Source organism: Plodia interpunctella, chromosome 3 (assembly GCF_027563975.2).
Source record: "Plodia interpunctella isolate USDA-ARS_2022_Savannah chromosome 3, ilPloInte3.2, whole genome shotgun sequence".
Classification (NCBI taxonomy): Eukaryota; Metazoa; Arthropoda; class Insecta; order Lepidoptera; family Pyralidae; genus Plodia; species Plodia interpunctella.
In genome coordinates this window covers 8,952,737-8,969,052 of record NC_071296.1, presented here as the reverse complement: position 1 = coordinate 8,969,052, position 16,316 = coordinate 8,952,737, and the positions used below count along the sequence as shown (strand labels likewise).

The 16,316-nt window shown below is 33.9% G+C and overlaps 1 protein-coding gene across 1 annotated transcript in view; it reads right to left on the bottom strand.

Annotated features, from left to right (window-relative positions):
- LOC128683762 (uncharacterized protein) overlaps positions 1 to 16,316 on the bottom strand; it is a 79,233-nt gene that overhangs the window by 31,128 nt on the left and 31,789 nt on the right. Inside the window, exon 3 of the mRNA XM_053769690.2 lies at positions 1,674 to 1,810. Within this exon, the coding sequence (XP_053625665.1) occupies positions 1,674 to 1,810 (137 nt within the window). The remainder of the gene's footprint in view (positions 1 to 1,673; positions 1,811 to 16,316) is intronic.

Below are 16,316 nucleotides of genomic sequence, written 5' to 3'. Positions count from 1 at the left end.
TACTTAATATGAAAAGTTATCGTAACTTTGGATGTTATAAGTATAAGCGTGCTTTGTAATCTTGTAAATAATATCTACTCTATAATGTTAAATAAACTTTATGTTTATTAAAATGGCTCGAATTTTTGAAACAAATTGTGTTTAGCTGGATTATTCTTAGAGGGTGTTACACCTTCAAATTTTACGTTGATTTTAAGCGTCGCGTACTTTGCATTTTTCTGCGCACGTTAACGTCAACGTCAAAGTTAATGGTGCAACCCACCATTATTGTTTATATTCGAAAGGTCTGATAATTACACATACCTACGAATGTCCATTTTGCGTGAAATATTATGTGCAAAAATGGATTCGGATATTTCTCTTATAAATCAATGGATTTTGGGGCGTCATAGCTCCGAATGTAAACGGAAACACACGGAGATATAAGAGAGAAACCAATATATTTAAAACCAAATAAGCTATTCCGATGTGCCCATTACACTACAGTATAGCAATAGCACCTAAAAAAGTTAAGAGCTATTTGAATGCTCATCTTAAAATAAACCCTGTTAGGGACAAAAACTACTGTATCTGTACGTTTGTAAATTTGCTATGAGGTATTAGGAAATTGTAGAAAAATATTAAGAACTGTAATACGTAACACTGAAAGCGATTGTCCATAAAATTGAAATACGCCTGAGTGATCACGCTCGAGATTGTGTTGTGACGACTGGAATTGAAAGAGATGGACTGTCCAGAGCAGACCTCAGACTGATAAGAATAAAATACGATAATAAAAAATGTGATGAAGATTATTTTATCAATGAAAATACTTCATACATAGCTTCGATTAGACAGGATAGTAATGTACTTACCAAAATTCCTGTAATGATGTGCTCATTGAGTTATCACGTGTATATATAATAATACATATATTCGTCACTGTTTAGTCTACTATATTGTTATATTGTTTGTTGGTTTTATAATATATTAATTTATTGTTATGCCTGTGTTAAAATAAACGAAAAATATATATCGTCGACTACGTCTTCTACAGGCTGCACTTCGGCGAATATGCTCAGATATTGTATGATTTGACTCGCCCAGCACCGTTTCACTATCAAACGACACGGGTATAAATACCCTAGACCTCCTCTTTGATTATCAGGCTAGATTGAAGTCAAACGCACTCAAATTATTAATTAAAACAAATGCTCAAAACTTCCATTATAATTTAACATCGGAGCATTTTCCTGGTTTCTTCTCAGAAGGTAAGTGTCGTAGCCCAGAGTCCACTTTCTTACTTTTTTAGCTAAACTACATATTTTATTTCTAAATATTTATATTCCCTTTATTTCTGACAGAGTATTTTTCATATTCGAGCATTTTGGCGCGAGTTAACATCATTCATATTTGACATAATAATACAACAGTTTGTAGAAAATTCTGTTCAGGATTTATTCTTCAATATCTTTGAGAATGTTCTTTGAAAAATTATTGCATCTATGATATGGCATGGTCATAGATATAGAAAGTCTACACTGACAACGTCTTATGGTTTATTTTATAAGTAATATATGGCATTCATAATCAATCGTTGTAAGTATAATAACAAGTTTATAGCTCAGCTTGCTTAACATGACATTTTTAATTTGTTTATATATAGATATTTTTAAATATTTTTTGATACAAACCTGGATCAAATCTCCATGGATCCCTCCAGGAGCGGAGATGGTGATCAGGCACACGTAAGGCACCAGGTCTTCTCTGGGTCGATGAAGCTCCAATTCATAGGTTCGGCCGATGTCACCATAGTACGTCCTGTTGCAACCTGGTGGCAAAAAAATACTATTACCTACTAAACTTTTCCATTCTTCTCACTGATATCTTCTTCTGTGCAGGTAATGGTTTTAACCCAATGACCTCTGAAGCTACCTAGATAAGCTAATTTAAAATCAAAAATATGTGTAATATCGTAAATAATGAAGAGTCTGGATTTCCTTCTCTAACAAAAAACGTGTTAAAGTATTTTTTACTTTTCATTAAAGTAAGTTGCAGTGGTATATAATTTAAACACTCTAAACACTACTACGTCGACGCCTACTTTGAAAAGTTTTCTAAAAAGTGTTTCTAAAAGCAAATTTGTCAATTTGTCAGCTAAACTTCAAACAATGCCAGTCCATGAAAGTTGAATACGAGATATCGCAGTGCGCTGTTAAGACGATTGTCCAAACAATTAATATAAGACTTGAACATCTCCACATAAAATAATGAACCTACAGAACCCACATTTTAATAAATTACAAACTTTGACAAACTGACACTCACTTTGAGTTTGTCATACATTTCCTACACTTATTATACTATTAATTTCAATTTCAGCTGATTTTGGATTTTAATTACTTGTGAAAACAACTGATTGTATGCATTGACATTATTCCTAATTTCCTGATGAGCGGAGCCGTGACTCAGCATACGAATTGCAGAAACGAGCTGCTGTAAAATTAACAAGTTAAACTGAGCTAAATTTTTCATTGAGAGGGATAGGAAATAATTAAATGACTGATATTTTTGTATATACTCGTAATTCGAATATAGAATGTGCTTTGACTGTAGCATAGAATTTTGACAGAGGAAAAAGAGCGAAATTTTGTCAGTGATTCATCGCATAGAAATAAGTATGACGGCTCAAAAAACTGTTCAAAAAGACTTGCAAAAAAGTCGCTCAACTTTCAGTATAACAAACGCCGTCCTATAAAAAAATCTATTCAACGTAGCAGAATTTACTGCACAATATAATGTTTTCTAAACAAAAGACCACACCAATCTGTGTAGGAACGATAATACAAACAAAGGTAATATCTATAAACTAAATTGAAGACAATAGCCGCAGCCCACATGTTTCCATGCCAAAGCTCCTTGGAACAAAGCTCCAACTTTTGGATATGACTGTGAAAGCTTGAAAGCTCTCTCTTTGATTGCGACGATATGGTACTTGGAACGGGATGCATCAGTTTTGTAGCACAGCATTAGAACGAAGAGTTATGGATGGTTACCTTTTGAGGACTATGCGGCGGAGTTGGAGTTTAAATGTTTGCTTAGAAAAGTGCTACAAATCACTGTCCAATCAATCCTAATACCTAATATAAATTTGTTGTTATAATAAGAATAAATTCTTTAGCATGCATCTACAGGTTTGAAAATACATAAGTCTATTATATTAAGCTAAGTAGTTTCGAAGCGTTCTTGTTAGTAATTTATTTTTCTTATGAGAGTAAATATTCAAGTAACCCTTTCAACTTTCAAAACTTTAAATTGAGAGCTTCGTAAAGTAAAATAGAAAGCGTAACAAATTTTCGCCCTCTCCTTACCAGTGGAGGCCCTAATTCTAACCACAATTAATATCAATCTTTTTCAACAATCAATATAATCAAACTTCGATAAAACCATTTGCGATTTCACTGGAATTGAAATAGTACACTCAAAATCAAAATCGTTAACCAATTAAGGAGCAAAATACAATCAAACTGAATCAACAATGTTCATCGCGATGATACTCGGGGCAGCATTCAACAAAAAATAAATAAAGTACAGAACTTAATTTCCATCGTTTTATATTATAAAGTAATATTTTATTTAATTGTATGGCAGTCGTTCATAATTAAACTTAACTTGGCGTGTGATTCCACCCTAGAACAGGACCACATAGCCTAGCCAGCTAATAGGAAACAGTATCATGCCGAGTAGGGTCGACGACTGTGGATCGAAAGGTCTCAGGTTCGTATCCTACTCGTGCCACATGAGTTTGTTTATCCAGATTGATAAACAAACTCATTAGTTTTTATAGATCACCACTTGCTTCCGGTGAAGGAAAATATCGTGAGGAAACCTGCACACTGGTGGACAGTTTAGTTCACCAGTGTGTATGCGACTACCTGCCACTAGATAGCGGTAAGTAGTCGAAAAATTCATGACAGATGCCTTTAGGCGAATTGAATAAAATCTGACACCAATAGCATAGCAATAACACACTCGATATGATGATGATGGCTCCAAGTAATTTTCCAGAAACGTGTATGTAGTACGATAAAAATAGTAATGCTCTATTTCGCGAGTATTTCAGAGTTATATGCAAATAATATAAACTTATGTATTTGAATTACAAGATATATATTTTTTATACAAGTAATTAAATTTCATGAGATATTATTATACTTTTGATCACTCCATATTTGTATTCGTTCCGTTCATTGTTTCCGCGCAATTTAACTATTGGATTGCAATGCTATGTACTGTTATTTATTATTATTCATACTGAAAATATTCAATCAACGACATTCGAAATGCAAACAAGTTTAATGTTTTCAAAAAGTGGGTAAATTATTGAAACTTCATATTATAATTAATTTATTTTACGCTGTTTTTATTGTATCAAATGGACAAGAATTAGCCTGTGATGTCCCACTGCTGGGCAAAAGCCTCTCATCTATTTACATCCAACCCTGTCCGTAGCGTTATACCTTACTAGACTTTATAAAAAAATACATTCCAAATTATGAATGAAAACAAATTTCACTTATCGAATTACGTCATACTAAATAATTAAGCAACACAAAAATTAAATGTTACTTAAAAAAACAATCTTTTCTCCTAAAATACGTTATCCTTAAAGCGGAAGTCTTTATAAAAAAATATGATACATTCCAAATTATAAATAAAAACAAATTTTACTTATCGAATTATGTCATACTAAATTAAGCAACACAAAAATTCGATGTTACTAAAAATAACAATCTTTTATCTTAAAATACGTTATCCTTGAGACGGAAATAAGCTATTTTAACGATTGACCATTGATTAATTACTTCAAATGAGTCTAAATTAAAAAATTAACACTACAAATAGATAAAATATTGTACTAGTTATATTACGAGATCTACATGCATATCTTCGCATCTCGCTACGATACCAATGTTTAGACAACTATAAATAAATAAATATATTAGGACAAATCACACAGATTGAGCTAGCCCCAAAGTAAGTTCTATACTAGTATTATAGGATACTAACTCAATGATACTATATTTTATAACATATACATATATATATATATATATATATATATATATATATATATATATATATATATATATATATATATATATATATATATATATATATATATATATATATAGATAAACATCCAAGACCTGGGCAAATCAGAAAAAGATCATTTTCCATCATGACCTGACCGGGGATCGAACCCGCGACCTCTCCGGTTCAGAGGCAAGTACTTTACCACTTCGCCACTATGAGTGAGGTAGTTACTCAACGACTCAAATATAAACGATGGATTTGGATGAGAATTGGTAATTGGGTTTATAATCTGGAATAGGGTACTTTTAGTTTTCATAGACCACGACAAACAACGTAGAAAAAAAATGTGAGGAAACCTGCACTTTGGGTAATTATCAACTTGTGTGTGAAATGGAGTATAAATAAATACTGACAAATCACACAGATTGAGCTAGCCCCAAAGTAAGTTCGAGACTTGTGTTATGGGATACAACTCAACGATACTATATTTTATAACAAATACATATATAGATAAACATCCAAGACTCGAGCCAATCAGAAAAAGATCATTTTCCATCATGACCCGACCGGGGATCGAACCCGGGACCTCTCCAGTTAATTTTAATACCAATTCTTTATGTATGATAGCTATATTTGTCATGAAGGGCTGAATTTCGAGGTTTTTAAATAGATGCCTGAGCATATGAGTAAAAAATGAAAGAAAAAAATCCTGTTTACTTCTCTATCAAAGCTCAAATAAAGTGAAAATATAAAAACTAAAAAGAACGGAATCAACGTGCGAGGCTAATGAGAGCGGAACGCAGCGGTGAAAGGCTATGTGGAACGAAACTCGTTTGTTCGATACATTCGTTTGAACGTGTGTATCGAGTCGGAATGTCACGTAGTCAGCAGATCGCAACAATAACACGGATTTCATTTGAACTGGGCTTTATTTTCATTGGGGAATTTTTGATATGCATTTTGATTGATACTACTCCGGAGAAATTAAAAGTTAAACAACATTTGGATTGAATGCGATAAATTAATCAAAAATGTCATTATTATTATTCCTTTCATAGTTTTGAATAGATAAGTATACTTAACATATTATTCGAGAGCCACTGCAATGTATTAAATCGTAGTCTATGTCCTATCTTAGTCAATGTCGTAGCTCACCCTACGTCGTAGCTTAGTCAATGTCGTAGCTCACCATAAGTCGTAGTCTAGTCATTATCGTAGCTCACCCTACGTCGTAGCTTAGTCATTGTCGTAGCTCACCATAAGTCGTAGTCTAGTCATTAGTGAGCTCAAGAGTCAAGAGTGAGCTATGGCTCACCCTACGTCGTAGCTCACCCTACGTCGTAGCTCACCCTACGTCGTAGCTCACCCTACGTCGTAGCTCACCCTACATCGTAGCTCACCCTACGTCGTAGCTCACCCTACGTCGTAGCTCACCCTACGTCGTAGCTCACCCTACATCGTAGCTCACCCTACGTCGTAGCTCACCCTACGTCGTAGCTCACCCTACGTCGTAGCTCACCCTACGTCGTAGCTCACCCTACGTCGTAGCTCACCCTACATCGTAGCTCACCCTACATCGTAGCTCACCCTACGTCGTAGCTCACCCTACGTCGTAGCTCACCCTACGTCGTAGCTCACCCTACGTCGTAGCTCACCCTACGTCGTAGCTCACCCTACATCGTAGCTCACCCTACGTCGTAGCTCACCCTACATCGTAGCTCACCCTACGTCGTAGCTCACCCTACGTCGTAGCTTAGTCATTGTCGTAGCTGACCCGTCGTCGTAGCTTAATAAAATAAATATATATATTAGGACAAATTACATTGATTGAGTAATTAATTATTAGTAAGTAATTAATTAGCTACGACATTGATTAATCAATGACGTAGCTTAACCTACGCCGTAGATTTTCTAGGGGAAATAAAATATTTATTGATTGAAGTAATTTTTCAGTTAAATAATCATTCAAATGCAGTCAAATCATACTAACAAAACTAGATGAGTGATAATTTTTATGCGACAATTTAATAAAAATAACTCTGTGGTCAGAATATGTAAGTTTTGTGTAGTGTGTTTTATAAAAATCACTACAATTGACAATATTTGAAATTGAATACGTGTTTGAAGTCACACTCCTTCTTCAATCAATACTCACTCCAATGCAATATGTTTCACGTGCACCTTTCCCTGTTTACCTGGCAGCGCCTGTTATTGGCAGTTGAAAGTTAACATCAAAGTCTTTTGTGACCCACCAAATGCATGTCAAGAATGTGTTTGCCAAGTGCCAATAGTAGGTACACAGTTAAATTTAAACACATAAAATGTTTACATAGGCACTAGGCACCCATTCTTTGTTATTATATAGTATGGAAGTCAATATCACAGTAAAAATAATCACAACCTATCATTACAAACAAGGAAAACACATTGAGCCAAAGTATGATCCAAATAATTTTGGCAGTCCATATGGTTTTACATGACTACGTAAAGAGAACACTCGATATCCAGTTTTACGGTCACGGTCCCCATTCATCTTATCTTTGCCGGTTTATAGCAGGATCCAGTAATGGTGTTTACCAAGGAAGGGAGCCGTTATCCCATGACTTACGGGAAAATTTTTGGAATTCTGTGGACGAATAACAAAACTGTAATAATTTTGCTTTCACTATTTTAGCTTCTGCTGCCTACATTGTCTATACATCAACTTTTATGTTATTGAATGAAAACATCTATATTTTCGGTTTTAATTCATTACTGGCTACAAGAAATATAAATATCTATATAGAGCAAATTTTTCATGAGATTTATCCGTAAAAATGTGTTTTGACCGTCAATTGCACAAATATAGGTAAATTGTATATTTTTGCCTACAGAACCGATACTTTGTTGATACAACCGTACTTGGTCGGTTTATTTTGTTTATTTATTTGTAAAGTATCAACATGATTCGGTCTCAATGTGTATTTTGTCCTAAGGTTTCGTGACACTTTTATTTGACATTGGACGAGTATTTCGGACCTATTATTTATTTATTCTCTTCATTCGAAGCAATAATAATACTGGATTTTAGGAAACGTTGATTTGTTAGGAATCGGATTTAGTCTGTTGACATTGATCTTGGATGGAAATTTATTAATAACTAATATTAGAATGACGCGTTGATCTTACGAACGTAATTTCGAATGTCTGTGTTAGGTATGTGTTATATATATACTTTCTAAGACAATATTTCATTCCAAAAAGGTGAAATTAATGTCTTTTAATACAATAGAATATGGGTTTAAATTGGTCATTGTTTATAAGCATAAAAAATTAGTCTTATTTTATTAAAGCATACTGTATTAATTATTGTTAAGCATAACGTTCTTACGCATAACGGTTTAAGCTTAACGCCACATTTACCCTTAGGCCAAAAATCAATTGTACCTAGACCTATTATGAGACAAAATAAAATATGCGAAAAAAGGGGTGGGTTTAGATATCACTGAAGTTTGTTTCTATTTTAAAAAACTATCTACCACACTTTATAATATAAAGCAGACAGGGGGTGCATTGTGGCAGTAACAAAGACAATATTCGATCAATGCTTAGTCAGTATGCATACATTAATTTATTTTTTAAAAGATAAATAGTTAAGACGCAAATTTTTAAATGTATACAAACTAATGTATTTCGAACTAGCTAAATCCATATTACTATGTTACAACAAACTAAATTTAAAGACGGAAGGAAATAAAATACCCACATTATAGGTATATTAGGAATAAATTTATCTTTCTTATCACCTAATTGTTTGTTTGCTAAAACCATGAAATAGTATGTCTTCAATGATAAAAATATACGATGTCATTACAACATTCTGATATTCTCCATTAATAGTCTTGTGGAATCGAAATTTACCGTGAAATGGGTTGCCGCTGAATCTCTTTAAATTATTCGAATATATTCCGCTGAATTTTCAGTACATAACAAAGGAGGATTATCTAGTTCATAACTCAATGCAATAAAGTTTAAAATCGAAGTAAACAGTGGCACATAAGTAAAACACAGCTCATCAATAACCCAGATCAAACTTGTAATGCGCAAACAATTTGACTCGCAAAGTTCCTCAATGCACGGCAAAATTTGCATATTCTGGGTGGTACCAGCTAATATGTAAATAATGTGGGACGGACTGCGAAAAATGCCTTATTTTCATGGCTTATAGAACTTGCTGAAAAAATGGCATAAAAAAACGACATTTGTAGAATTTTCTTCATAAAGTTTTATTATTTGTTCAATGCAACGTAAGTTAAGCTACCTTCGTCGGTATTGCCTCGGATTCTATACCCCAAGTTAATTTCGACAAGTTGCAAGTTTATCACAAGTTAAATTGAAATTGTGAAAGACGCAAATTCAGTCTTGCGGGTTAAATTAGGAGAAAACTTGATATTAAAATTTTCCACGGTTCAGGCGGATATTTAGTATTGTTTTTTTTTTTTACGCGAAATAGCAAATTCGTGCAAGTCTAATAAAATAATTAATTACGTGTAAAAAATATATAAAAATATTTTTATCAAAGTGAATGTGTGCTATTGGCCACAATTGTTCTGAAACAGTTGAAAATCGGTATTTGGGCATAGACGATTGATGTTGAGGGGAAAGTCAGATATCGATTTCTGAATTTAGATTCCGTCGTATGTATTTTTAACCATTATAACATTCTCTATTATTAATTCCATCTATAGTACTTTTACAGATATAATTTAAATTAAAACGTGACCTGTGAGCTTCGCGAATTGGCTCTCCCTGCGCCGTAAGGAATAAAGACTTCAGGACATATGTGTATGTTACAATGATATAGATATAATACGTTTGTATTCACATTACTTTGAATACTCACAATTTGCGTCAGGTGGTTGGAAATTTAAAAACGGCTCGATTAATATTTGATAGCTTTGGATGATTGTCCATGTTACCGGCGATCAAACATGAGCAAAGTTTACCTAACCGACGTTTTGTTGGTTTCCTGCCAGCGTGAGGATGGGCAAAGTTACCCCGAATATTGACTGCACAAGGACCGTGCAAAACTGGTGAGATTTTGTTGCCTTTTTCGATATCGGCTAGTGTTAAAAATGTTGCTTCTTCGTACTTTGTTCTTCTATGGTTTTGCTAACATTACACATTTCCTCAAACATGTAACTAAACAAATATAATTATATTGAATATAAAACATATAAGACCCGAAATTTATAAGACATTTAACGTTTTTCATTTAAACCGTTGTTTATTGTACTTAATAATATATTATACTGTCGTTTTCCTCAAGAAACAAACAACAATTTTCAAACAAAATAAGGAAAAATACTGCGTACCAACTGGAAATATTTATAAATTATCTTGGAATATAATTAGATTCCAGTGTAATTATAATAAGACAACCTTTTCACTTGTGGGCTCTCTGAAAATTACTGAAATCGAGCAAACTGCTTCTCACTTTACTTTTTAGAGTTCCCTATTCACAATGTAAAAAGAAAATTGAAAGCGGTTCAGTATGGTGTAAGTGAGTGGTACCGTACGCCTATAATCGAAAGGTCCCAGGTTCGAATCCTACTCGTGTCACATGAGTTTGTATACCAATCTTACTCATCTAGTCATCTCTCATCATAGTAGTTTTCAGAGATCACTACTTACGTCCGGTGAAGGAAAACATCGTGAGGAAATATGCACATTGGCGGACAGTTTAGTTCACTAATGTGTATGCAACTACTTGTCACTATATTTATATTAAAATTAAAGATCATAAGACTAAGTAATGGCTGTTTATATGGCGATGTGTGTGCGTATTGAGTGAATTGTGGAGGGACCTTGAGTTGTGAGTGGGTGTAGTTTATGAGATATTACTTTAATTGGATTCGTACACCACTGAATATGTTCCTACTAAGTGTACCATAATATTTAAGGTATTACATATATCTGTATAGGTATATTTTTATCCTACTATATTTGTCCTGTCACGGTATATTTGTCCTACTTTGTTACGTACATATATTGCTCCCTTGTACCTACAGACAACATTATGTGTTTTCTTATTTAACTCCAAAGTGAAGGTAATAGAGTTGAATTTACAAGGAATTTATACAAGTTAAGTGCAGCCGACTGTACCGTTGCTCCGTTTGGAATTCCCATTTAAATTCCTCACTCTCCTTGGTTTTCCGCCCTTACTCGGGCATAAAAATACACCCTTTACCCTTTTTCCCTTTTTTCCACTGACGCCTGTGAGAGATCTTTTGTTTCGATTTCCTTTTGCTAGATAACGTATATTATAGAGGTAAATACTACTGAAGTTGGTTCAAAATAAAAATGCGTGTGTGCTAATAATTAGAAAAAAAAATTACTCGTGAAAATATTTTTACGAGTAATTTTTGTTTTGTCATGTATATACATGACTATATTAAGATTAATTATATTTGTTATTGATTTTTGTTTTCAGGTGACGTTCTTGGTCAAGTACTAATTTGATGATATGTGCAATCAAAATTTATTATTGGATTATCTATTGTTGCGATCCAATACAAAAAAAGATGCAAAGGCAAAATGAAAACCCCATGACAACACGGAGCAGGAGTTCTTTGGCGAAAGCGTAAGATATTAATGTGACGACTCTAAGTGAAATAAGATAACAGATGAAGAAGAAGAAGAAGATAAATATATTCAAAGTAAATTAAATATTATAGACGTAAGAACGGCATCAAAATAAATAAAAATGCCAATAAATTAATTAATACGCGACACCGACGCACGCCCGCGCGCCTGAAACTAAATATTACAACATTCCAATCCTATTCCCTTGTGCAAATTTACTTGGAACGGATAGCTCTGTCAAAGCAGTGTAAGCACAGAGACTGGGGTTACTTTTTTGCATTATTTTTTCTTGGAAGCCATTTATATTTACTCTCAATTACATGTAAGTAGATTAGATTAATTATTCTTTATGAGGGTACAGTAAAATTAGTTTTTATGGTCCAAATGTGTAAGATATTCCTTCACATCTTACTTCTCAAATTTCATGGTCGTAGATCAATGGAAAATGAACTGCGAATTAATCGTAAAATATGCGACATAACTATCTTTTGATCGCAATGTAAACGAACTTTGATTTTCTTTTATATAGGAAAAACTATAAGAAATGTATCGAAAAATTGTGTAACTCATTTGGTTTTTATTCGATCTTTAAGGCGAATAATGTCAACTATGATCCAGGAAAGTAAGCTCGAACTGATGAGGAAAATAGACTGAACGTTCCGGAGAGGAAATCTTGTTTACCCGGCACTGGTATCAAAAATAATGTCAGTGTCATACTACTATATATATTTTTTTATAAAGCTTAAAGATAAACGTTTCATATGTTACCTCTTAATGCTTCTGGAAAAATGAGTTTTGACCGACAAACAGATGGGCAATGAACTTATCCTCCGTTGAGTTTTTACTTTTTGAGGTGCGGAACCCTAACAAGTATCAGGAATCCTGATACTTATTAGGGTTATTCTGATTCAGGATGCCTCGTTTATCCTGCTAAATATTATAAATGCGAAAGTTTGTGGCGGTGTATGTGTATGCATGTTTGTTACTCTTTCGCGCAAAATCCACTGGACGGATTTTTAAGAAACTTGGTACACGGGTAGAATATAACCTGGAATAATAGAGTACTTTTTATCCCGAAATTCCCACGGGAAGCTCCTGAGCGCAGCTAGTAATACAAATTTCATCTAGCTATTGAACTGAAAAAAACAGCGACTTTAAACTATAAAGACTCGGCTATCACCAGAGTAATATTAGACCACGCGTCGCAAGCGGGGCGAGCTAACAGAATTAGTTCAACGCGATAGACCGAGCTACAAAGCTCTCTACAACCCGATATAGGAAGAATAATCTAATTTACAGCTTTTACCGGATCTGGGGCTATTTTTAGTCGAAAATCGAAGGCCTTTGAAAGCCATTTAAATATTAATTTTAGATATGAATTCATTCAAAAGTTATTCACTTTTTAGGCTGGCCTTGAATAAGTTAAGCACAGCATCTATTTATAAATATAGATAAATTTTGTTATGTTGGTAAAATAAATGGATTCCAAATACCTCACCCAACCTCTCACCCTAAAAGCATACAATAATCTTCATTTCAATCCAACGCGTCGTGGCTTAGGTAAATATAATTTATTTTAATATAAACACTGATTTATTTATGCTACTCAAATTTTAGAAGCAGGTTTGATTGTATTATAAAAGTGCCTCAATTTCCTAAAAAAAGTATGTCGAAAAATACAAAACTATTTTGTTCTTACATAAAAATATGCTGATCAATTGCTTAATCAGCTGATTAGCTGGAAAGTAAAAAAATTTGTATAACCATGTAAAGTCAACCGCACGTCAAGTTACCCTACATTGGTCTCTATGCGGTGGTAAAAACTATGAAATTTCATTTAAAACTTTATTTGTGATGTTGACTTTACAGAGTCTAGTTGTAAAAAGTGTATGTTTAAAATATTGAAAATATGACACATCAGCGAAGCTGCTTAGCCAACGAGTGACTCTGGGAGGCAGTAAAGGTAATTAAATTAGTTCACGCAACAGAGCGGTCACAAAGCGATAGGAGCCTTTCATCCTCGATATTATGCCGGCTGCACAATATCGCCGAACTCAGACAGATGCCAACGGAAAAAATTAAAAATCCTTTTTCACAACGGGTTATGAAACTCAGTTGCCATTTGCCATGGCGGCCGGAAAGGCCGCGTATGCGTGAACATTGCGTAGTTTGTATGAGACTTTTTATTTACCGTAATGAAAACCCAGCAATATATATCGAACCTGCAAAGTTCGGCAAACTGCAGCGTGATAATGTATATCCGGATTACAAACTCAAATATATGACCCAGTTCCATGATATGTCCAAGAATGTTCATTGAAATATTTTGACAGCCCTTGTAACGAGGTGTTGGCGAGGAAAACCTAGGAAAAGCATTTTTCTCTTGATTGCGTTCGAGTTGTATAACGTACAGTCGACAGCAGATGAAACTATAAAAATTCATTCTCACTATCTGCGGCTCAGAGGTCCATGCTGGGAGACTATATAGATCTTACTTTATATTTGGATACCAGACTTTATATGTGTAATAGAAAAACGCTACGAAAACTGTTTTTTTTTTAAAAACTCGAAAATATACATATATAGTCAGTGTAGGACCACTTCACATCTTCTCGTGGATGTCTTACGAGGCGCCTAAAGGACATCTGGTAGAGACAATCAACAGCGGGCAGAGAGCAGAGAAAATTGAGATGATGATCGTGATGAACGTAAAAAATAATATTATTACTCATTCAATACTCTTTGTAACCAATTTTGTTACAGCAAATTTATTTTCATAAATTAATTCCCTTGATATTACGGTCTATTTTACAATGGCGTAACATAACAAACGGTTTCCCAAAATCAAATTTTACTTGTTAACATTGTAGGCAGGTATTATCGAGCAGGTCCGTCCCCACGGACGATCCACCGGAAGGCGTGAAAGCCTCTGATAAAACCTCTACTTTATACCCAACACTAAAAATAGGAATAGTATAGAAATATACCTGTGAATTCGTGTCTCTAGTTACTGACAGCTGTACAAAATGTATTACGAATCTAGAGCGACTAACACAAAAAATATGTATATATTTCGACAAATAACTCTTCTTATTTCAATAATTAACCATGTAGGTATTTAGACTCAGTTGCGATGGTTTCTCATTTATAGTGCGTCTGGAATGTTTGCATTACCAAAAGACCAAAAACAGTCAAGCAAAGTGTACTTGCTTTTTCAGTTTTTTTTTTAACTGTTCAATCAAAAACGATGCACCGGTCAACTTTAACAACCGCCACCGATAAAATTGATCTGCGCCGGTTAAAAGTCAAAGTTTACTGATGCAATTAGGTCTAAGTACTATATGAGTTATACATATGTGTCACGAGTAGGATTCGAACCAAGAACTTTTCCACCACTGGCCATATGTGAATTGTAGTGGAATGAGGATCTATATCTCTGTACTTTCTGTGGTTTGTTGCCCCTGGCGAAGTACGTTTGAAAGATTACCTAGAATGGCTTCTACGTTTTCATTTGCGAAATATGTGTAATATGAGTGAATTCTATTTTATCAACGTGAATTTTTAAGGATTCTACGTAATACGAGGAAGCGGATTTTATATCAAATTAAATATTTCATTTTGTTACAAATTCATATTAACATAGTATACATAGGGACAACATATCTTATCGAATTATTCCTCAGAGATACACTTTCGACTTGTACACTTACACACAAATGTTTTATAGATAAACAAAACAAAAAATTATATTCTCTAGAGATACAAAAGAGAAGTTGAAATCTTAAAGAAATTGCATGACATACTTCATTAGATACATTGAGAAAAAGGCTGTTAGGTAGCAATTCTTACAATAACCTTTTGGGAATTACATTTAAAAAATAATTATTTATTTAAGAGGGAAGTAGTGAAAATTTTCATAGCTGGGTTTAACGCCGGCAAATAATAGAGTAACAAAAACAACTTGGAGCAATAAAAACACTTTCTCATTGAAAGGGCCTTTAATAGACCGCGGTGCCTCGTAAATTCTAAGGAGACGGTCACATGAACCGCATTTCAATTTAGACAATTCACATCTCCGCAAAAGGATGTTAAATTTAAATTTACCTCTTGTGGAGTCGGAACGACTATTATATAATTTTGGACCAATATGTGACTAGGGCTCTATTGTTGGCCTCGCTTAGGATAGAGAACTCGTGGTGCAGTTGGGACATGATAACTGGCATCCATTGACTGGATAGCGCCGCAGTCAATACTTGTTATAGTTGGAGAAATTAAATTAAAATAACACGATTAAATTAATATAAGTTTTACAGGGTAGCAGCAAGTAAAAATTTTATTTTTCAGCTTGCAATGTTTAGAGGAGATAGCATGATATTTATTTTATAATAAATAAATAAATATATTAGGATAAATCACACAGATTGAGCTAGCCCCAAAGTAAGTTCGAGACTTGTGTTATGGGATACTAACTCAACGATACTATTTTTATAACAAATACATATATAGATAAACATCCAAGACCCGGGCCAATCAGAAAAAGATCATTTTCCATCATGACCCAAAGGCTATATCACCTGGAGTAAGGACACATCGTTATCTTACTTCTGTGCCAGGAT